This window comes from Lepidochelys kempii, chromosome 6 (genome assembly GCF_965140285.1).
Source record: "Lepidochelys kempii isolate rLepKem1 chromosome 6, rLepKem1.hap1, whole genome shotgun sequence".
In the NCBI taxonomy this organism is placed as follows: Eukaryota; Metazoa; Chordata; order Testudines; family Cheloniidae; genus Lepidochelys; species Lepidochelys kempii.
In genome coordinates this window covers 124040077-124064975 of record NC_136385.1, presented here as the reverse complement: position 1 = coordinate 124064975, position 24899 = coordinate 124040077, and the positions used below count along the sequence as shown (strand labels likewise).

The window sequence follows — 24899 nt, the reverse complement described above, 5'->3', positions numbered from 1 at the left end:
AAAATTGACAATGCTATACATCCTCTAACTTTTCACACAACTTTTCTTGGTAGTTTACGTACATATTGTCTTGATGTCCTTATCCACAGTAGGGATCAATACCATAGTAATATTTATCAACATAGTAGTGCATAATCTTTCTTGTCAATAATAGGTATTTTAAACAAATTACCCAATATCCTAGAAAGATTTAATTGAGTCCCTAGCCATCTCTTAGATACAGTCCGTGATGTTGTTTCAGACGCTGCCCTGTCCTTGGCTCAGTCCTGCGGGCTGTGGCTTTGGCTACAGGTGAGTGCAAAAATTGGCAACATCCAACTCTGAGCCTGGTTTTACCTGCTGTTAATCCAACAAGTTGAAGTCTGGATAATTCAGCTTCCTTAGCAACTGTGCCGGTATGCAGTTATCACAGCGCTTTTAAAGTGGCAGGAAGCCTGATTCAGGGGTTCCTTTATTAATGTGACCTTTTTCCACATTCACAGTAGTTGCTAATTTTGATCCTCATGCCTGCTTTCCAGGACGCAGTGTGCTGCAGGTGTTCATACATTTCTGTTTGCAAAGGAAAACAAGGAGCACCTTAGATGATGGTCATAGTCAAAATCGGGGAATCACTTGGAACAAATTACAGAGGTTTGCTTTGCTAACGTGCCTCAGGCTGTGGTTACGATCGCTTATGGCCAGTGCTGTCTAGACTGTCTGTACTGGGGTTTGCACTGTGCTTTCCAGAACGTCTTAGTCGTGTTGCTGAGCATGCACCTAGGAGGAGTTTCAGCCTGGTGAGATCTCTAGTAACTTTTATGGAACAAAAAACTGCTGGCGTTTGAACCTAAATTTATGGATTCACACTTAAGTACAAGTGGTGAAATCCTGTTGCCACTGAAGTCAATGGCAAAACTCCTGTTAGTTCCGGATTCCACCCCAGGTCTCTAAACCCACTCCCAGCTCTACCTAATTCTCTGCAGAAGAAAAGAGACAACCCTGGCTTAGCAAGTTGCAGTGAGGTCTGCACCCTATTGAGTATGCTCTGGGTAGCAAGAATGCTCAGTTCTTCTGAGTTGCTCATTTTCATGCAGAACCAAGCCCTGCCGGCTTCCCTGGATTTCTAATACCTCAGAACTGCCGTAGCCATTATGGATTAAATTACATTTGGGGATGAGTAAATTCCAAATCCAAACTATGTTTTTGTAGATCATAGGTTGCATGGAAACTTTCCTAAAATAGAGTAGTAATAAAAATAGCACTTACTTCATATCACTACAAAACCAAGAGCCAAAAGATTTTTATGCTATCAGGGGCTGGCTCTGGGGTTTCTCAAATGCTCTAGATGAGATCCCTGATTTGACATCAGTGACTAACAGGAAGTGTAACTTGACTATCACCTCTTTCCTAATTGTGCACTGTAACTGGATGTTTTTTAAAAACTTCTTTTATAATTCTGATCTCTGTTTTAGAATTATTTGCAAATGAAAAAGCATACTGTTGTAACATACACTTAGCCATTTATATGGCAAGGAGCAATGCAATTCATATTATGTCTGTATCATGTATCATTTGGCCATACATACTGCACCTTAAAATACTGCACAAGCACCTTAAAATGTCTATAATAATAGTAATAATAATGACCAGTAATATTCAGTACAACAGTGAGACTGCAGCTGTCCATTTAAGAAAGGGAATAGAAATTCAAGGCAGGATCACATCACTGATTTAGAATGTCAGGCAGCAAACTATCCAAGGTGACTTAAATTCTTGATGTTCCATTTAGTGATAGAATATCAGCATTAACTTTGAATTTCGGGACTACTTGTGTTGTTGCCTTCATGTTATTTAAATGTATTTATGTGTGTTGAATATATTTAATATATATGACTGCATAATGTTTGTAAAATTCTTTAATGATGTAAAGCACTGTAGAAATGCTAAGTATTATTACACTAACACAATTCTTTCTTGGCTTTTTTTTTAAATCACAGGAAATACAAACGGAATATAAAATCTAAATTATATTATATAATGAAGATGTCGGCTGAGTCTAATATCCCCTAGCAGGAACAAGGGTCACTTTTTAAATAAATAATGATGCAAAGTCAAATTGCACCAGGTTATAGCTGGTCTCCTGAATAAACTGACCCAGGCATACATGCACACAGATTATTTTTGCCCTATTTAAAAATATAAAGCCGTATTTTTTCATGAGAAATAACCAGGTTGTTAAGAAACAATGCAGTATAAACTATACAAACTGTAATGCTATTTTTCTTGAAAGTTATTGAAACAAGCAGTCTCGGTTTAATTTTTTCTTTTTAAATAATGCTTGTAACTTGAATGTATCAGGCCATTCTTTAATGCAGCCTACCTACACCTTCACATATCTGTCCGTAAGAGTCTTGCGAAAAAACATACAATAGATATTTTGTGCAACGACATCAGAGGGAGAAAATATTCTTAGAAAATTTCATGCTGTTAAATCTCTACAGATTTACAGTTTTATCCAGTCAAATTAATGCAAAACCCCAATGCAAGCATTTGGATTTTGAAAACTTTGGAGGAGTGTCATTTCCTAATAGTAATTATTGGTTTTACATTATTTTTTCACAGGGGAGCTGATCACAGCCGCATATGAGCTTGGAGTAAGTATTAGTTTTATTGTTTAATCAATGCTCTCATTAACAGTTTTAGGAATTAAGGAAGTTTAATTAAGCATGGAGTAAAGTAGATTAATTTATTTTCAAACCACAGTTTTTACTAACTTATAAGTACAGCACGCGACAATTTACTTCAAGTTTTAAATCCAATTAAACTAAATTATAAAGCAAAGGCTTTACTGTATATACAGTAGCTGGCTTATTATCAACCCAAATTTTGTATAAGCTGGGGAGAATAAAATAAATCGGGTTAACAATTTTAATAAGTTTTATTATTTAATAAACTTTATTATGGTGCATGATCCCTTTAGGCAAGACCTTAGGACTGTCAGCATGGTGGTAATCCGATAGCAGTGTGGTCTTTCAACTTGCTAACCAATAAAATAGTTCAGAATTTGCTTTTTTAAAAACAGCCTTTTGAATGACCCTAATGTACTGTGACCCCATACAACAAGCAGTTTAAGAAATCATAATGAAATGTGTCACCTCTTTTCTAAGTGAGTCATTATTATGGGTGATTTGTGTGGCAAAATCTACTAAAGAAAATATTTGCTAAGTTAAAATTGGCACAAAAAGATTGTTACAGAGAAGCTTCTGTTCAAAGACCCTAGTTATTGATGATAGACCATAGTGTATAATACCAGGCTAATAAAGAAGATACTTCTCAGTTAGAATGTCATTGCTATCTTTACTTCAGCTGTATGGAAACTTTGTGAACCTATTACTGGTTTGTCCATAGGTTGCCCATCCTCCTGGTTACCCTTTGTTCACTCTGCTGGCCAAACTGGTGATTGGTCTATTCCCTTTTGGTTCCATTGCCTACCGAGTAAATCTTTTCTGTGGCTTATTGGGAGCAGCTGCAGCATCTTTGCTTTATTATACAGTTTTCAGGTAAAGTAGTTGCTAGTATTATTCTTTTTTTCTCTCAGCTCTCTTCCACATCTCAGAAAGTGGGTTAGATTAACCAGCAATACCTCTGGGCCTTTTTAACCATAATTTTCTCCCTTAAGTTTTGAACTGTAATAGATTCATCTGATTAAACTAGCCATAGTTTAATCTAAATTTGGCCTAGGTCCCTTCACAAAAGTTTCTTTAAAAAAACCCAGCACTCTTCTTAAAAAGGATTGACAAGTTTTTCAGTCTCATTATTACAAATCACTGATCAGATTAACTAACCAGAACTAATGAAGTTTGTCATTATATAAAGATGCAGATGGTCCATTTAGATTAGCAAGATGGGCTTCACCTATTGGTAAACTGTAAATTTAATTTAATTGTTTATGTTAGCGGTTATGGGCAGATGCCTGTCTCTGGTACCTGATTTGTCTTCATACTTGTGCTGCATTCTAGTTACATCACTGTAATGGATATTCATTTTAATTCAGAATACATGCAAGAAGGAAAATGTGAACAGCAAAGATCAATATTGGCTGCTGTATCTATCGCAGTGGTTTGCTGCTTTCTCCCACTGTAAGCATTGCAGTCTGCAGGAGAATCAGAACCTTCTAACCTCTCCATTTTCTCTAGACCTCTAACCTTGTAACAAGAAGACAACTGGAATTGCACATGGTTTTGGATTTTGTTAACCCTGGTTGTCTTTGATGTGGTAGTTCCCTCTACTCTTAACCTTAGCCTGACCCATATTGGAGAGGATTATGGAAAAAGATATAAACAATTTCTAATTCTCTTTTACAGAGAAAAATAGAGCATACTTCATGACTTGAAAATGTTACCAAATCATATCAGAATTTTTAATACGTTCTTTGAGTGGAAGCACAAAATGTCACTTAAAATATGTATAAGGAAATTAACAATGGACTTGAGCCTCCGGGAGCTGGAATATCCTGAACTCTGACAAACTTCAGTCAGTGTTGAGAGCTCTCAGCTCCACACAGGAATGGCCCCCGTCGTTTGACAAGCTCTCTTTTATTAAAGAGAAATTGATATTTTAACATAAGATATGTACCTTAAAACCAAACATGGTCCTTCATACATGATTTCATACTGTACCCCGAAGTGTACGTCTATAGATTGAAATATCTTTAGCTATATTATGTGCTAGATAGTTCTCTATAATAGTGAATAAATAAAATTTAGCTCCTTCATTTTTATCCTTAACTAATAATAAATCTAGTTAATGTCTCCAGTTAAAAGACTCTCAGTTTGTAACAGTATATTTAGAGTGTAAACTTTCAGGGCAGGAAGTATTCTAATTTCTTTTATGTACAGCACCATGCACAGTGTCAGGGCACAAAACATCATAATGCTTGAATTAATTAGCAAGAAGAACACTTTCTTTCATGCTCTAAATCTTTTTGATCATTATTATAGCTCCTATTATTACGCTGTCATTAATGGTCTTCCCTGGTTCTTAGTTTATAACTCAGACATCTGTTATGTGCTGAAACTTGGCCTATGAAGCCTTGTAATTCCCCCGTTTCCCCCCGCAACTTAAAAAAAGTTTTCTTACAGGAAAGCAATATTAAAATGGCAAACTAGTTTTGGGTGTTTTTTACTCTTAAAGGAAAACCAGGGATTCTAAAATTAAATTGGTTCATTCAGTCATATTTAAAACTTATTTAAAAGAGCAGCAAGAATCCCTTGAAATGGTCAAGTCAACAATCGGCCATAATCTTTTCTGGCTCTGAAGTAGCTTTTCATAACTCTTAATAATATGCTATCTTTGTTAACATCATGTAAGCTCAGCAGTGCCAACTGATAAAGTATATTTTGAGGCGTTGTGTGTCAAATATATTTCAAAAGTATGGTTTGGTGGTGTTTTATTAAATCAGTTCTTAGTGCTTAAAGACATTTATTTAACAAAAAAGCTGTTACTGTCTGGGTCTGTTACACATTTGTACATTTTTCTGAAAATGTACGGGCACAATCTACTTTAGAAGCTTTAAAATTTTATGGGTTGTTGCATTTTTTTTAACCAGGTTTCTAGACACCTTGAGCTCTCTAAAACAGTGTATCAAATCCTTATACATCTTTGTGCCTTAATTATAATTTAGCTGATTGTTCAGGGGCTTCTGAAAACCTGTCAGGGTCAAGAGAAAAACAGCTAAGTGCTCATGCTTGCTGTATGTATGCTGCAGATGTTAATATGAAAATATGTAGATGTTAAGAATACAAATAATTGATGAAGTATGTATCCTTTGGGAACAACGCAGTTCAAGTGGCAAATCTCTCTCCTCAAACAATAGGCACCCTTCAGAAAGGAGCAAGCCATCTCTATGGAAATAGGACTAACAGTGCCCTATTGATTGAGTGGAAGAAGACATTATACAATGTCAGTTGGGTTGTTACAATTTCATTTGTCGTGTGACCTGAACTTAACCTCTAAAAACCTTTCTTCTGTGAACGCAAAACCACCAGCAGGGCACGCTTGCTTATACATCCACTACAGTGAAGCATTGTTTTTTTAATTTTTGTTGTGTTTTGTTATTTTCCGGCATATGTGTACTGGAAATGTATTCCTTTATCCGGGTTATTCCTTTGTCAGGCATTTGTTTGAGATATTTCACGAGTTTATTCATTCACAGGTCAGAACAATTTATTTTCATGTTTAATGAGAGGCTTTTGAGTCTCTGAATAGTGGCATTCTTTCTTATTTAAGAGGACATTACAGTACATACAGGATTAGTGTTGAATGGTGTTCAGTACATTTATTCTTTAAACAGATTTATACTTCGACCAGGTAATTGTTCACATGGTGTTCTCTCTACTGACTGCTGGGATAGATATAAAGAACTCCTGTTTCTTTTTTACCACAGATTTTGTTTCTTAAAACAAAGGCCACTTGAAATGTGTTGATGTAAAAAGCTGTTTTCAGTAAGCAAGACTTTTACTGAATGAGCAGCTTACTCTTTAGAGCTACAATTACAAAATATCGTTTTTTTCTCTTTACATTTCTTAACATACTGCTTTTAAGGTCCATAAGGTGGCATTTAGAAAGAATTCTTTAGTTAGACTGTTGATAATAGAAGTCAATAATTCATTAATTTTTGCTTTGTGATACTGAAAAACTATATTATAATTTCAGTATGTAGAAAGAATGAATGATTCTTTTAAGTTAATATTTATTCATTTTACAAAAAAATCTTTTGTGTTTGCATAATATGATTTCCGAAGTGTAATTTTTTTGCATAGAAGATGCATTCTCTATTGTAGAGAGAAGTTCAATATTATGCATTTCATTGCTTTAGGTATATATTTTCTATGTATTCATTTCATAGTTGGGTATTTTAATTACCTATATTGACTAGCATATTTAGTGTGTAGTAGTCTTTAGAGAAGCAGTTATACTTGCAGTCACAGTGTTAGAGTAAAAGTCATTGTTTCAAAAGTGTCTCTTTTAAGTTTTGCAGCTTCATTCTGAAGTGATGTTGCACTATGTGAAGTTCATTTAAGCTATTAAAAAGAGAAAATCTGCATTAACTCTCATGTAAAACTGAGTAGCTGAGGGTTTTTTCAGCTAGTGCTTCAAAATATATGTCAAAAGTTAGAATAATGTGAGATTTTTCCAAAATAATTCATGCTGTAAGAAACTGTGATCATAAATAAAAATCTGAGACAAAGCGCCCTCCCTAAAAAAGTAACACTTTATTATGAAATCATCTTTGTAGTATGTAGATGGAACCTAATATATTAAACACTCTGAGGTTTATTGCACCATATTTTATGTTCTGGACTTGTGGTCTCTAGTTGGAGAAGAAGTCTTGCAAATCTTGTGAGTTGGAAAGTTAGCAAAGTTTGTGATATTTGTTGTGCTCTCTAAAGTGCACTGGTGGTTAATAGCAGGAGGCAGAAGCAAAAACTGTGTGAAAGTTATCTTGCAGTTTTGTTATCAGAATATGTTGCTTCTTTAAAACAAAAACAGAGCCGTAAGGCCATCAACTGTTGGGGAACCCCTCCCTCCGCCCCCTGGGTGCTTCACATATCAGTTTTGCTCCAGCAGGAATAGTCACTGGGGAGTTGAACGTTTTCGATGAAGTTGAAAGGAGACCTAAGTGTAAGAGAGAAGTGTACCCTTATTGCACGTCAAAGTTAACCCAAAAGCATAGAAACTAAGCAGCCATATACAGTAGAGAGATAAAGGTTCCTTTACTACATTGACCCTCAGTACACTGAGCTGATGAAATTATATTTTAGAGCATTTTACACATTTACATTTTGATTATGTTCATTTTCAGACAAATTGACTTATCAACGTTTCCATTACAGGTAGTATAGGGATCCGGGGCGACTTTAAATATTCCACAGCTATAATGCAGAAATTTAGTTTATTAATCTGGAGTAAGTCAGAAAGCCTAATTTTTTTCAATTGTTACATTCTTGACCACTGACGTATTCAGCAAAGAACAGAAAATTAAAATACAGTACCTTAGAGAATGAGGAATCTTCTGACTAAGGTATATTTGGATTTTCCAGATTAGAGATTATTTTAGATCATTGATATTGTAGCATAATATGAAGATCTTCACAATTTCCAAAGCAGCTATGCATAAGTAACAAGTAGTTACCGAGTTTTAATAGGGATAGTAGAATGGAAAGTACTCAAGTATTAATTTCCTTTTAGAAGACTATCTACCATGACCCCTGGCTAATTGATCATATATTTTTTTCTCATACTTGTTATAAAATTGCATTGAGTTCAGGCTGTTTAAGGACATTAACCGATTTGTTCATTTGCATTTTGTTATAAAGTAGGCACATTAGGCTCAAATAGCTGTGCTTCATTCTGAAGAAAAAAGCAGGGCAAAACTCCTTTTTTTTTTTTTTTTTAAAGACTCAAGAGTCTTTTCTGACAGCTAGTCAGAGTTAGAATTAGTTCAAGGAAATGTTAATAATGCACTGCCTAGCTTAATCCCTTTGATATCACCAGGTATCCTCCTGTTCATGGGTTAATTGCTTTAAAAGCGAAGGCAATATTCTGAGCGGTGGGCCGCTTCACCTTTTCACAGCTGTTACCATTGAGTGACAACTAAATCCCATGTGTAAGATGAGGAAGAGCTCAATCTCCAATTGGGAGAAAATTTATGTAAACCGCAATCCCTTCAGAATGTGCGGAAGTCATAGACTTTCTTGATTTACTCTGCTTTTCCCAGAAAGCTCTATTGTTCACTTTCCTAAGTCCCATCAACCCTTTGTAGCAGAATATCACAGCGGCAGCAGATAGCTTGAAATATATAAATGCTATCATAGCTCTGATTAATAGCAGTGCTTATGAGTCAAGTCTGATAACAGTGCAGCTCTCCACTCAATTTCAGATACTGCTAATGGAATCTGTCTTCTCCAATTGTAATATGAGAAGGCCTAATTTGCTATGGAGCTTGGAGCTGTCACCAGTAGGGGATTGTGGGGTCAGATGGGAGCTGCCAGGTTTTTGCCCTGCAGCTTGTATCTCTCACTTTGAATAGAGCAGCCCCCTGCCTGCCAGTTAGCTGATAGGCCGCCGTGGGGTTTATGCCACTTCATACAATAGGAAAGGGCTACATAGGCTGACTTTATAATTGTGAAGCGAGCTCATATTTCCACAGCTACTGTGCTGCATAATTTCTAATAAGTGGTTTTAACAAATGTCAGATTATGAAAAGTTTCTTCAATTACAAAAACTTATAAAACATTTAAATTGCTAAATCTGTTTCCTACAGAGTTTCTGCCATTGGAACCAGACACCACTTATTATGGTTGCAGTGATAAATGTACATTTTCTAAAGATTTTTTTAAAAATTTATTAATCAAATAATAGATCATAACTAATATGCCCTTGCTGTTTACAAAGACATAAAGAAAGCAATTCCCCTCTGAATTTTAGTGACTTGAAATACTGTTCTTATAACTTGTATAATAGAAAGCTATTAACGGTGAAATATTTTTCTTTATGAAGTTCAGCATATGTGCAGAGTATTGTACTGTTTTGGTTAATGCTGCTCATTAAGTTGCTTCAGTATAGTTTGTGTCAAGCCATTGATTTTAAGCATTCATCTGCCTTACTTCTTTGAAAGTTTATAGCTGTAATAAACAGGTATTTTTGTGTTAATAATTATATACTTCAAAGACTTTTTCTGAATTAAAGTCCTTGGGATATGAACAGTTTAGTGCAAACTAGTCCTTACCTGTAGGCCTGATCTGCAACCATTTACTACTGATTACAAAAGTCTGCGAGATCGGGCCCCTCAGGCCACAATCCTGTGATCAGATCCATGCAGGCAGATCATTCTGCCCCTGCAGAGTCCCAGTGACAATGCAATTGCAGGATCAGGGCCTATGGTAGTAGCGGTTTGTCTCGTCCTCTCTCTACGAATAGTACAATAAAGCCCATTGACATAACTAAAACTAATTTTCTGTTAAGATTTGCATAATAAAGGCTTGTCTTCCATGGTATGTAGACATACCTGCGTTAAAAACATTCATTTCAGGCTGAAAGTTCTTGTTGAATATTCATGTTGCAGTAGCAGCTAGAAGATACTTCCCACCTATCTAGGTCATGGGCATTCTACCATAACCACCCTACCCGTCAAATATTGTTAGATAGGGATGAGGGTTTGGTTGATAGGTTCCATTATGGAAAAGTTTGCAAACCCCTAATCTAGGAATTTATATTGCCCCTGTCACTTCAGCACACAAGTGTCTCCACCATAATATCTGACCCCCATTGTACAAACATCTCCAAAGACCTGCTCTCTGCCCTGACGACTTTAGATTCTAAGAAATTGGAATAAAATACTCTAGTCCCAGGGTGTCTTGTCTTTTTTATTACAAATGTTGAGCTTGGTCTGGCCATTTTTAAGTTGGAGTAGGACCAACCATTGAGTTTACCCAACTGTTTTCCATTATTGCAACTCAAAGCTATTAGCTGTGTATTTTACAACATTTTGCACGGAGTAGCCCAGCAGGCAAGCTAATCAGATTGTTTTGGAGAGGACAGGTTAACTGGCTTTAAGCACCAGTTAGTTACATGGACACAAGGAAGTTGGGGATGCTGTGTGTAAGACTCCTCTCTTATCACTCTTCATGTCATAAGCTATTGTCTCAAGTGGGGCAGTGCCTTTTGGGCATACGCTGTCCATTAGGGTTTGTGTGTCTGCTTTTAAAATAGCTGTACTTTTCCTTTTGGTGGCCAATAATGGAAATAACCTGAGTTGAGTGTTGTTTTGGGAACTGAATTTCCCTTGATTGGTGCACGGAAGGTGAAATCCTGACCCTGCTGACAAAACTCTCATTCACTGGGGCCAGGATTCCACCCGGAGTTCCTAGTGCTGTCAGTGGGTGTCTCTTGTGCATATTGAGGACATTAATCTGTCCCTTAGGTCCTACATTATGATTTACTCTCTGAGGCAGTGGCTGACGTTAATGTGTCACAGGTTGAAAACCACCATCACAGTATTTTTATTGGCAGTGTCAGCAGATGCTAAGGTTTGAATTCGTGTCGGGATTAAACTACCTGCTCATCTCTGGAGACGAGAAATGTTAGCGCAATGCTGAGAAACTTACAATGCCACCGCCCTTATTTTTACCTGTTCTAAATAGAGGAGTTCATTGTCCAGTCCCATCTATCTATCACCATTATACTAGTGCTGCCCGCAACAAAAATAACAAAAATGGTTGGGGGTCTGAGGTTCTTGGTTGAATACAAAGAAGTCCTTTCCACCCCTCCAGTGACCAGCAGCCTTACAAGATAAAGAAGTAGAGGGTATGTGGAGGGCAGTGAGGAAACTCTGTAAGAGTTGGTTCATCTGTTTTGCGATGTTAACCTTTGCTGCTAGCAGTGTGCTCTGCCAGCTTGAAGTGGTTCTTCCTTTGACCTTGCTGAATCAAGCATTGGATCAGGAAGGGGGGAAGGAATTCAGTACCATAGAGTCTCTTTTGGTGATCCTTTATATTGTTGACCTGGCTGAAAATTGTTCTGTGGGTTGGACAAGTTTAAGGGTATTTAATGTGGACAATCAAGAAAACAAAACAAAAACTAAAAACAACCATCACTACTGCCACAACACCCCCCACAAACCCCATTGAATAACAATAACAAATTCTGATGACAGATCACTCAGACTAAATTTTAATTTCTTATTTCTCTAATTTATGGTAATTATGTTTTTTTTTCAATGCTAAGTTATGTTATGGAAAACTTTTCATTTTAAAACCTGTGATTATAGTTAAAGTGACTACAAAAGTGTCATTGTGCTTCTCTTTCATTTGTGTTATTTATATGTCAAAAGATATTTTTTTCTGAGTGTCAGCCCTGAAGATTCAACCTGGAATGTGAAACTCAAGCTGTGTACTCTCTGCCTTTTACTTCTTCCTGAGCAATAGATTCTGCGGTCAGAACTTAAGTGGCAATTCAACTGAAGATACTCAAGGAAGAATGCTGTCGAATATAGTATTCCCTATAGTATCTGTTTTGGCTATTCAGTGCTAAGAGCTGTAGAAACTTGATTTTTTTCAGAAAGTAAATGTGGTTAGAAGATGCATGTAGCAGACACTCAAACAGAAGAGCTGGTTTTGTATAATCGCTATTATTGCGAAAAGAAAAGAATTTCTAAACTCGTATTTCACTTTTATTTGCTTTTAAAGTACTTATATTTTATTATTGAAATACATAACGTAGTTAAAATAAGCGTGAGCACTTTTGAGTTGCTTCCATTTTTACTAATCATTGGGAAAAGAATATAAACCTTTTTTTAGAAAGAAGCACTGAAGAGAAAGGTGGTGATTAAAAGAATGATGGTCCAAATATTTTAATTGAGGAGAGAAGCTCATTGTCTGCTGTTAATATATTCAGGCCTTGCATCTGTTAGAATTAGGGAACTTCCTCATGATACACTCCTCTAGACCTTTGGGTCATTAGCGACCAATGTCAGAAAGGAAGATGCTGCAGTTATGTGGTGGCAAAAGTTTTGGCTTTGAAGCCTTTAGGTTCCACTCTCTCTCCTTATTTCCCCAGCCCTTTCTGGTTCTATGGAGGTGAGTTGCAGGTGCATGCCCTTGCTCCTTTGTGGTTGAAAGGAAAAACGAAAGAGGTAAATAGGAGAGAAAAGGCTAATAAATCTAGGGAGGTGGGCAAGGAACATTTCTTATAGAGAGCCACTTAAACGCACATCTCCTGGGTCTGTCTGTTCTGTCTGTGCTACTTTGCATTCATTAGTCATAGAGTTTCAGCCCAGAAGGAACCATCAGATCATCTAGTTTGGCCTGCTGTATATCACAGGCCTCTAAACACCACCCAGCCACCCCTGTACCCAGACCAACAACCAGAATTAAACCAAGTGTTAGAGCCCTGAGGAGACTAAACTATTGTGTGCCACAAGGGGAGAACAGGAGGGACTGAGGTGCATCGATGGCAGGGAATTTGTCAAGTGTGATGCTCTAAACGTCTGTCTCCAGCAGTCTTGCTCTCCCAAGTCTGTCTCTAGCTGATTGGCTAGGGAGCTGTTCGGTGCTCATCCCTTTTGAAAATCAAGTCTTCATTGCCTCCCATAAAATCCCTATGGGGTTTGCTTCGGTATCACTTATTTCAAAGTATTACTGATACATTGGACACTAATGCTTAGTGACTCAGATGGGAATCCTTACCCTGGTCTTTGCTATCCTGTGTTTCTAACCACGTGTATACTGAGGCACGTTCTGAACTAAGAATCATATCCATCCTAGAAGCTGCTAAGCATGTTAAGGCTTGTTTCAGCTTTTGGAAAAATCAAATCTATTCTAAATGAGGAATCATGAACTTTAGAATAGAAAGTAAAAGCTGTTTTTGTTTTTATTGCAGTAAAAGCTAGGGACCCCAATCAAAGGTCAAGGCCCTATTGTGCTTGGTGCTGTTCAGATAAAGGGAAAAAAGGACAGTATCCTGCTCCACCCTTCACAATCTAGGATAAGCCTCTAACATTTGGGTTTAACAGCCACTGCCTAAGTCTTATTCCATAAAGTAGAATAAAGTTTTAGATTTTTTTGTCTACCTGGAAACGGGGAATTGTTTAATCTCATGTAGGTTTTAACACAGCATTGAAGTTTCTTCCAAGGAAGGACCTATTGCTTATAAAATGAGAATAAATTGGTAAATAAATATGATGGGAAATTTGTCTCAGTCTTTGTTTTACATTCAGAAGTGTATAGCACAGGGTTATCTTATGGCTTGAATTCTCAGAAAAGATTCTATAGTGGTTTAGAAGGCTATTTCTTTGGAGGGAGAAAGAAATGAGAATTTTAGAAAGATCCAGCCAAGAGTACGTAGAGACACTGTTTAGCAATGTTGCTGGATCAGAACCTCCTGCTCTTACAACTTTTTCAACCCCATTGGGTTGCGGGGAGGTTGGTTGAGGAGTAGGCGCTACCTTTGGTTTGTTTAATTTCTGTAATGTTCCCCCTTATCATTCCTCTTCCACTCTGACTGCCACATCACTTGAGTTTTTGGGGAGGAAAGCAAAATCAGGGAGTCCTCAGGGCCGAAACCTTTGCCAGGTGTTTCTGCCCATTGTCCATGTGATGACATCCAGTGAGTCAGTGCTTCCAGATGGGTCTATCAGAATTGCACAGTCAAAGTTCATAGAGAAGAGTTCAACTTTGTTTAGTACCATGTTTGTGTGTCTGTCAAAGGACTCCTGCAATTGTATTACATTATTGGTGGTAGAATACCTTAATGATTAATTACTGTGAGTACTAAGAGAATTGCATTTTATCTGTTAAGGATTTTAAATTGCTGTTTCACTGTAAAAAGTAATTATGTAAAATGGCACCTTTCTGTTGTTGTTGTTATCATTTATTGTATTTTGTATTATAATAGTGTCTAGAGGCTCCAAACAGGTCCCCATGGTGCTGGGTGCTCCTACATACATAGCAGCTGACTACTGAAGACCCTGATCATGCATAGATCTCACAGTAGGCAGACCCTCTTGCCCCTGTGTGGAACTCCATTGACATCAATAGAGCTCTGCAAGGCTGTACCCACATGGACCTCATTGCAGGACTGGGACCCAAATGGGCAAGACAGACAAAAGGTGTGAGAAAACTCCTTTTCTGCTGAACAGATCAGTTCTCTGTGTGTATCAGGTCATGTCTGCCTACTTCAGTGACAAAAATCAGTTTTTCTAGACTCTTTCTAGTGCATTATCAACGGGATCGTTTACAAAGCAACAGTCAGTTACACTTGTGCAAACCACTTGAAATCAGTGGAATTACACAGGTGTTACCTGGTGCATAGTCTAAAGAGAGTGCAGTTACCTAGGTGTCCCTGAAAGCAGAATTTGGCCTGCAGAACCTGAACTTGCCCAGGAAGGGAACTCATATTGAGTTTGCATGGATGGCAACTAGAAACAGAGCATACCTGATATGGAAACCCATAGTGCCATGTTTAAGGAGTTATTTTTCAGAGTCGGAACCTCACCTTAAAATTGCTTTCACTACTTTGGTGATTTAGGTAAGGGTGCAGTAGTTAGTCTTGTAGGTGTGATGGCATTTGCCCTAAAATACATATATATCTTCCCTTGAGATTCAACTATTGTGCACAGGGGACTTTTCTACATGTTCAGAATAGATATTTTCTTCCTAGTTTGTAAGAGACAAGTAAAAAAATAGTTACCACAGTGACTGGCCTGGGCACTGTTCCACAGAGGTACAGACCTGGGTATGTATATGAGAATTTTATAGAAAGACATAGCTGTCAGCATCAAATAAACAGTTCAGATAGCTTGTGCTGCACCTCCTGGTTACGTGAGATAGACTCAGCCAATCAAAGGACCCGAACAAACACCGTATGCAACAAATTGTATGGCCAGTTCCAACCAACCCATCTTGAAATCTACACTGAATTTTCTGTGGCCAGGAAGACAATAAGTAAATGTGTCCACATTCATCTACTTATTTTCTAGTTAGTATGGATTCACCTTTCTTTTTCTTCAAGAACATCTTTGAGCTGCGTGGGAACATATTTAGAAGTGTCTTGCACATAGGAAGTTCAGCAGCTACTATTGCTGTTTCCCATCACTAAAATGGTTATAGTGATACTGACCTTCCTTCATGAAGTGCTGTGAGATCTAGATAAAAAGTGCTATATCAGAGCTGAGCGTTATAATATTTTAAACCTGTAATTTTCAAAAGGGCCAGTGTTAAGCCTCCATCTCCACGGACTTTCACTGGGATTTGGGTGCCTGACTCCCTCAGGCTTCTGACAGTCTCAGCCTAATGTGATAAAAACGTTCCTGCATTGCAGAGGTGGTGAAATGCAGTTCCAAAATGCCTATGGAAGGAGCCAGGTTGAGCATGCATCCACTCTAAGGAGGCATGATTGCTATGCCCACATTCGTCAGTTGTGACAGGGTGACCTTGCACAATAGGGTCATGAATGGGTGAGTGCATTTAACTAGCCATCAGGGTTATTTCAGGACTTCGTGATTTCCATTCCCGTTAGCTTCTACAGCCCAGAAAGAGCCTCCTTACAGGCTCTGCATCTCTCTTCCCGAGGCATGTATAACCCTCCATAGTCACAATCTGAGTTTAGTTTAAAAAACCACTGTCAAGGTGGGATTTTAAAATCTTATTTTTATGTTTTAGATCAGAGATTCTCAACCAGGGCTGTGCGTACCCTAGGGGTACACAGAGATCTTCTGGGGGATACATCAACTCATCTGGATATTTGCCTAGTTTTACAACAGGATACATAAAAAGTACTAGCGAAGTCAGTACAAACTAACATTTCATACAGACAATGACTTATTTATATTGCTCTGTATATTACACACTGAAATGTAAGTGCAATATTTATATTCCCATTTATTTTATTATTATGTGGTCAAAATGAGAAAGTCCAGCAATTTTTCAGTAATAGTGTGCGGTGACGCTTGTATTTTTATGTCTGATTTTGTAGGCAAGTGGTTTCTAAGTCAGGTGAAACTTGGGGGTACACAGGACAAATCAGAAAGGGATACAGTAGTCTGGAAAGGTTCAGAGCCACTGTTTTAGAATATCCCCTTTGAAGCTTGATGCCCAAATCTGTAGTGCTGAGGTTGTAAGCATGGCCCATGACTGTGGCTCTGCCGTGCAGCTGTGATACTCACAATAAAAGTGTTACTAGGTTGGCCCTTAAATGATTTTGAGTATTAAACAAAAAAAGCCCTGCATTTGGCACTTACAGTAAATACTTTGCATGGATTAGGTAGCATGTAAAATCTTCAGGAGCGCAAATACTATCAGTGAAGTTTGATCTAATTGTCAGGAGCCCAGCACAATGCCAGCAGGATTATGCAAGCTTCAGCCAGTTGTGCCAGTGTTTCTCAGTCCTGGGGTGTAAAACAACCTGCTGCCATTCCTGTTCTCTGCCTCTCTCAGCAGCCATGCCAGGTTGCATGGTAATGTTGTGATGGGGATACTGGGTCAGATCAAATTCACATTCCCCTGTGAGCAAAGCAAGGATTTGAATTCAGTTTGCATCGTCCCTTTGAGCCAGCTCTCTCCCCTTCCCACTAAATGTTACCAGTTGTTCCGATTGCAAACATTTCAAGCCTGATCCACTGAAAGCAGCGGGAGAGCTCCTGTTGATTGCAATGGTTCAGGATCAAGGCCTTGTTGTACTATTCCTGCAAATCGAAATTATGGTAGTGTCTGATTTTATTTCCCTACCAATTTCAGGAATCAATTTACTGGATATGTTCATGGAAGTATCTTCTCTCAGGGAGGGGAGATCCCCCCTTCGGGAGCACATTTTATGATGAAATCTATTTTGGGACAAAATCTGGATTTTTTTCAAGTTTGTTTAACTGTGGAGTCTTGTGGTCTGGGAGAGAAGGGGGCAATTGTTAAATGAAACAAACAGATCTGGACTTTTCTGTGTTTCGATTTTGGATTCCATGCTGAAGAAAGGAGCTGTGAGGGCCCTTATTTATTTAAAACCCAATAAAAGAGTTACACAGTAAGTCAAAGCAACAACAGTGCTTCCCCTTCCCCCCCCTCCAACCAATCAGCAGTGAGTAGATGATAATACCAAGCTCTTACGGCACATTTTATCCATGGGGCTGAAAGCACTTTACACAGGAGGTGACTATTGTTATCCCCATTTTTCTGATGGGGAAACTGAGGCACAGGTGGGGTGGGGTGGGGTGATGTGACTTGCCCAAGGTCAGCCACCAAAACCAGTGGCAGAGTCAAGAATAGAGCCCAGGTCTCCTGCGTCCCTGTGCAGCGCTCTAGTCACTAGACCACACTGCCTCCCATCTTTTATTGGTCCACTGTGGCTTAAAGCTTCCACCCCAACTGTCTGAGCCTGCTCAAATCCTTTGGCTTTGCAGCGTTCGCTAAGGTTAATGGGTTTGGGCTGCTTCAGACCAGGGGAGGGAGAGCATCTCAGAGGAAAGAAGCCTGTGTAGAGAATGTTCTGCCAGCTGCTCCCTCTCTTTTATATCAGTGAGGGAATGGAGAGGGGGTGCCCCCCCACTCATCTCAATGTTACTATTTTAAAATAAATATTTAGGAAGCAAACATTGCGTCGATGTATTTTGCAGTCATTAACAAGCGAAACAATTGAGGTTGAATAACCAATGACTTGATTCAAGCCATGTCAGTATCAGAGGCTACAGTAGACCTTTAACAACAATGTACAGCTTGGTGAAATCTCTTTCTTTTGTTAACTTATCAAATGTTCCAAGTCCCCATCTTAAGGGACATGCAGAAAGTTTAAAAAACAAAATATAAGTGGGAGTGGCAGAGAGATGACAATCCCCCAAATAAACTAACAGCCGTCCTCTCTGACAGAATCCTGAGCAACGAGATGAGCATTACACTATGCTCTGAAAGGCAATAAACTCTGGCTTAGTCACACCAGCTCGGAAAGTGAATTTCTGGGACAAGAGTCTTCTCCTGAGAATGCCCTGCTGCCACCCCGTAAATCTTAGGGACTGTTAGCTTGAGTGCGTCACCCGACAACACTTTCATGATGACTCAGTGAGAGGCCAGGTCTCCCAGATAGCCAAATTCTGAATAGTTCAGGATTTTATAGATCAAATTAAATAACAAACTGGCCCAGAAATGGAGAGGAAGCCAGGGTACTTGTTGAAGAATTGACGGAATATGTTTCTTGGGGCTAAATACCATCTAATGGGCCTTCTGCAACAGCTGTAGCATCCACGTGGTCTCGGAATGTAGCTTCATGGGAAGTGCATGGAGTAATCCAGTCTGGAAGTCAGAAAGGCAGTGGTTACTGTCGTGGGATCTTGGTTTGACAGAAAAGGTTGCAAACGTCCAAATGCTGGGTGCTTCGTGTGTTTGTGTTTGCTTCCTCATTGCGATTCACACTTGTTTCCTCTCTTTCCTGGCCACACTCCCAGCTCCAAAATACACTTTTCCTTCTTAGCGCCCTCAGTGTTTCATTTCCCACCCCCGCCCTACGAAACTAAAAGCTCCCCCATAGGAAAGCGTTATAATACCCACTGTCATGAATATCTATAATCCATTTTTTATCCAGCGTCTTGATGAATTTAAGACTGCACTGTCGCTCAAAATTCTTTCAGCTAAGAGTATCTCGTTGAAAGCATGACTCTCTGGCTTGGTGTGCCATGATCCACTATGTCATCTCTCATCAAGGTTTCCAAACTGACTCGAATACTAGAAGTTACCCTCTGTGCTTGAAAGAACTATTGTGGGTGGCATGCTAGCCATTGGTCATTGAGGGAAGTGCATTCACTACCTTGCATAGTGTACAGTATGGTTAATAACTGGCCTTCCTAAGTGAAATCTTGTGCAAGGAAATTATTATAAGCGACATATTAACCATATAATGTTTTGGAAGGGTGTTGGATGCCAGTCATAATTTCTGCTGCTACAGTATGTTTAAAAAAAAAAGGACAATGAAGTAGGCTCTTTTTGTTGGAAAAGAAGATTTCATGTTATCTGTGTTTGCAGGCTTTCTGGCTCATATGCTGGAGGAATCCTTGCTGCGGGGGTGTTTTCATTTTCTCGTCTAACATGGCAGTGGTCCATCACAGCAGAGGTTTTTAGCTTAAACAATCTGTTTGTGGGGCTGCTGATGATGCTTACTGTACATTTTGAGGAGGCAGCCACTGCGAAGGAGAGATCAAAGGTAACCTGTTTGGATCAAAGTGAATATTGATTTTAAATGTATTTGTTGTGTGTGTGAGCTTGTTTGTTTTTAATAATTTTGGTTGGTTTAAAAATTAAGGGCCAGATCTTCAAAAGTGCTAAGCGTTTATTGTTCTGAATGGGAGGACTGGGTGCTGAGCACTTCTGAGACTCTGGCCACACTAGGTAGGTGCCAAGCTCCTAAAAATACGGCCGCTTACTAAGGGTCTAAGTTGGCATCATTGAGTGCTGTTCAGGAGGTGGGGTGGAAAATTATGATGAAAGAAAAAAATGGCTTTCATTGAAATTTTCTGCAGAAAAGTGCAACTTTTTGTCAAAACGCTGAAAAGTTTTTGGTTTTCAGGCTCTTATTTTTCAGTTAAAAGACTGTATTTTGGATGGAGACCAGAAACTAACCACAAAAATCCTTGTTTAGTTGAAAACCCAAAGTTCTATTGAAAGTCTGGATGGGAAATTTTGATCAGCCCTAGAGCTTTGAAAATCTCGCCCATAAATTTCACATTACATACTTCATAAAAATGGCACATTCAAGCAATTTTTAAAAATGGATAATGTTTCTCTCCACTCTCCCTAAGCATGGGGACATCATATCTATTCTTCTTTTATAAGCTCTCTTTTTATGACCACTGTAAATTCTCTGAATACAATATTTTTTTAATAAAAGTAGCCCAGAATTTTTGAAGTTCAGACTAATTCTGTGCTGCTGTAATGGTATGGTCTTCAAACCATACCTGTTCTCTGGTTCGCAACAGATGAGGGCTTTTTTATTTGGCATTAAACATCACAAAGAGCAATTGTTTTATTGGTTACTACCATTTCTGGATCGCTGACTGCTAAATTCCTCAATGATGTCATTTGACATTTTCAGAGCTGCCAAACGCAGTGGTTCTCAAACTTTTTTTCCCTGCGGACCACTTGAAAATTGCTGAGGGTCTCAGCGGACCACTTAATGATCTTTCCAAATGTTGTTTGTACCGTTAGCTAACTATTGTAAAGTGCTTTGGATAAAAATGCAAAATAAAAAAAGTTAATAATAATGAACGTTTTTTGTTCTACGAATAAAAGCACACAACTCCTATTTTAATATCAGTAGTTTCTTACCTTTCTAATGCAATGGATGTGCCCTTTCAAAAGTGACTAATGGTTTTGGTGGCCTCAACTTTTTGGGTATTCTACTATGTACACTGGAAAGGGGGTTAGTATTTAGAAGGCAGGTGCTCAGCACTTCCTGGGACTCAGGCCCACCCATTTGACACCTCTAGCTCATCACCCAAAATCACTAGTGACTTCTGAAAAATGTGGTCTGGGTGTCCAAACCTGTTAAGCAGGTTTGAAAATGTCAGATGTATTAGTATTGCAATGATGAAAAAAAATCCTTTGTTAATGGTGGAAATCATATTCAAAGGAAAATGCTAGACTATTGACAGAAACTCACATCCGTGCTGATATTATTTCATCACTCAGTGAAAGCAAACATTCGCCTTGCGCATCTCTTCCATTTTAATGGACTATCAAAGAAAGCCATGCCATGGTTCCATTTTCAATGTTAAAAGTGCCTGAGTAGCAAGAGACGACAGCGCCTGACCCGTCAGAGGAGTGCGGAAGGGCAGATGATATAGGGCAGATCCTCATCTGGTAAATTGTTGTAGCGTCATTAACTTCAGTGAATCTCTGACGGTTTTCACCAGCTGAGGATGCACCCCACTGAATAGAAGTAGGCTGGTGGTAGGCATATATTGCAGACAAAACGTAAGACAAAAAGACCAAAGGTGATAAGTAGACAGTGAATTCAAATAACGGGAATGTTTGTGGTTCATGGGGCAAAGATTAAAGGTGGTGACCCAATGCTCATATGAGGCTGCTGCTGAAACTCTCAAGTGTTTTGCCATTGATTTTAGTGGGGCATGTTTGGGGGCATGCAGAACACGTGATGTTCTGGCATGGGAGAAGGTCTTCTATCAGCAGGAGCTTGGGGTAGCCACGTAACAAAGTCGTGTAGTCGTAAGCAACCCCACTAAAATCTTGGGTCTAAGCTGTATGTGTTGGATGTGCTATTTTTTTTTATAGAAAAACTATTTTAGAAATGTTTTAATGCATTTTATTGGTACTGTCTTGAATTCTCTTAGCTCATGAAGCAAAGGTGCTTAAATTTAAACTCTGATGCCAGCTGTGCACGCCTGAGAGGGAGAGAAAAAAATCATCACCAATAAATCTTTAAAACCACTGAAACAACCTAAAGTAGTTTCTCTGTCTGTAGTAAAATCATGATTTTAGAATCTGATTGCTGGGGAATATTCAGTACTATGAGCGATCTCCCTTTTCCAGCAGTGTAAAGTTCTCTTTCTAGCCCTCATGGGTTGTGAGATATTGGACCCCACACCTGTCACGAGTGCAGGACTGAATATTATTTATGCTGCGCCTCAGACCAATGTAATTTTAGGGGAAACTGCATGTTTGGGGGAAAGAAGGCAGGTTGTTAGAAGCTGCTGAGAGATTGGGGATGGTAGAAGCACTCCCAGTAGACAGTGGGTAGGTAAGGTGATCAGAGGTCCATGATACATGCAGTTAACCACATGGATCTGCAGCTTATCACTCTGGCTCTGCAATTTATCATATAGATATTACCATCATGTACATGGTATGACATAAATACTACCACCACATATCTGCGTATGCTGTCTACCTATAAAGATATCAAGATATAACCATTGTAAAAAAACAGAGTCTGAAATAGTTCTTATAGATTTCCAGTAAAATAATTAGCTTACCTCTATCTAGACATATGTGATATTTTCTTTGTAAATATTTATTGAACATTACACACAAGGTAGCTGCCTTTCCATTGTAAGAATACCCCGCATAGCATTGATGCAGTTTCACTGTGTGTATAAATTGCAGATTTTTCAGAATAATTGTAAGTACTTTCTTCCTTTCAGATATCGAAAGTTGGTGCCTTTTGCTGTGGGCTTAGTTTGTGCAATCAGCACACCATAGTGCTTTATGTGTTGTGCATTGTACTATGGGTTCTGTTCCAACTTTTCAAAGGGAAGGTAGGTAACTTGTCTATTGCTGAGTTGAATATTAAAGAGTGTCGTTTTTCTAGTATACTCAAAGGGTAGATGGTAATTCTTCCGACACTGATTTTATATTGAAGTATGTGTGTATGGATGGCAACAGTTCATGATTAGCCTAAGCTAGTCAATCATGATCCACTGACAACGTAAAGTCACAATCCATCTGGCTGGCATCCCAGCCGAGGATTATGTCTTTGAAGGATTTTGAAGCTGTCAGTCACATGAGCATTCTCAGAGCCGTCCATTTCTATTGTAAACTCTTTGGGACAGGGACCCTGTCTTCTGACCATCTACAATGTAGCTAGAGCATTGTTAGTACTGTGATGAGCAGAGTGGTGGAAGTTCCGAGTGTGTGGAATTATGAGCATATTCTGTGTGTAAAATGACCTTCCTCAGACAGAAGAGTAGATAAAATTGATGGTGACTGTACTCCCTTGAGATCAGAGAAGTGTAGGAGCAGTCTGGCCCTCACAACTCAGAGCTCCTGGTGGCTGACGGTGGCATGGAAATCCTTTTAACCCACAGGACTAGTCTCCATGTACTGACTTTCTCCTGGTATTCACATCTCAGTATTGCACAACCTCTCTGCACACATATGGCATGGCTGGAGTAGACAGCACAGCAGTAAAATGGCTCCAGTCATTCCTCTCCAAAAGAACTCAACTTCAACATCTATCTGAAACTGGTTGGAGAGGGGGATGAGATGCCATAGGCTCTGCTGTGAACAATACATCAGCAACACCATACTGCATATCTCATTTTCCACAAATGCAAACAGCACCATCTCAAGGATGCCACAAGGTCTGCAAAAGATCAGCTTTCAGATGAAAAGCATCTGGCTCAAACTCAACCTGGGCAAGACCAAAGTGATGCTTGTCTTAAAAAGTAGTTGAAACACTGTCCTCTCTTTCCGTCAAAGTCCCCTGTTTGCCAAAGTTGTATAAAATCTCACGATTCTGTTAGACTCATGGTTAAGTATCGCTAATCAGGTAACATCAGTGGTGTTTTCCCACCTCCGGCTTGCTAGGAAACTTTGCACATTCCTCCTTGGTCAGGATCCAGCCAGAGATCAAACATTTCTCACTTCCAAACTGGATTGCTATAAATCATTGCCTCTGCCTGGATATGGATGGAATGCAGATGCTTCAGTTTGCACAAAATGTGGTGACCCACTTCAATAAAAATAATAATGACCAGCTCCTACATAGTGCTTTTCGTCAGTAGGTCTCAAAGCACAATAAGAGGCAGATGTTGTGAGCACATCACTGCTGTGGCTTCAATCCTTCCACTGGCTCCCAGTTTGCTTCCATTGCCAGTTGAAGATCTTGATCCTGACCTTCAAAGCTGTCAACTGGTCAGGTCCTGACTGCATCAGTATCCATGACCCAATAAAACGGCTGTTCTTCTCTGGGACAAGGCAGCGTACTGAGCCCAGGGTGAAATGTATGGGAGCTGGGGATAAGATGTTCTGGCTCCATGGGGCTCATTTTCTAGAGGAATGATACAGAACCTGACTATATTCAGCACGATTTGTGAAGCCCTTTTTGCCAAAATGTTTCCACCATAACTGGCATGATGACCATTTAATTTTATAATCAACATAATTCCCTAAGCAAAGCCTTTTTTTAAACCAGAGGTGGGTGAAGAATAGAAAGCTCCATGAATTCCAGTAGGGAGCTTGCCATGCAGATTCAATGTACCTCGGAAATGCTTTAGATATCCTGGTGTTCCGGGCGACAGAAAACCCTATAATTGACAAGTTATTTGATATAGTAAAATGTCTTCCGAGATTGCTCCACCTCAGTCTTAAGGAACTTTAGCCACCAACTTTTAAACTACATTTCAGTATGTGGAAGGTTGTTTTAAACACTGTCTCTCCCAAATAAACTCAAATATGAAAGGAAGTATTTTTGTTTGACTAAAATGTAATGAATGACCCCCCCCCCCAAAAAAAAGCAGTGTGAAATATTCAAGAGTGGGATTTTCAGAAGTGCTTAAAGAAATTAGGAGCAGCAGTCCATTTGAAAGTCTTGCATGCCTAACTCCCTTAGGCGTTTTCAAAATCCCACCCCTGAAGTTGAGTGACCCA

General features: G+C 39.0%; 1 protein-coding gene across 5 annotated transcripts in view; it reads left to right on the top strand.

Moving 5' to 3' along the window:
• The window catches only part of TMEM260 (transmembrane protein 260), an 87048-nt gene that overhangs the window by 7084 nt on the left and 55065 nt on the right, over positions 1 to 24899 (top strand). For 3 of the 5 annotated variants that reach the window (XR_012159604.2, XM_073350020.2, XM_073350023.2), the window contains exons 2-5: positions 2602 to 2633; positions 3388 to 3539; positions 19539 to 19716; positions 22673 to 22786. Coding sequence is in view for 4 of the 5 variants with exons in the window: in XM_073350020.2 (XP_073206121.2) it covers positions 2602 to 2633; positions 3388 to 3539; positions 19539 to 19716; positions 22673 to 22786 (476 nt within the window). In the remaining variant the exon portion in view is untranslated. Of the gene's footprint in view, positions 1 to 518; positions 631 to 2601; positions 2634 to 3387; positions 3540 to 14433; positions 14648 to 19538; positions 19717 to 22672; positions 22787 to 24899 lie in introns of those variants that run through there. The other 2 variants (XM_073350022.1, XM_073350024.1) reach the window with 2 other exon arrangements.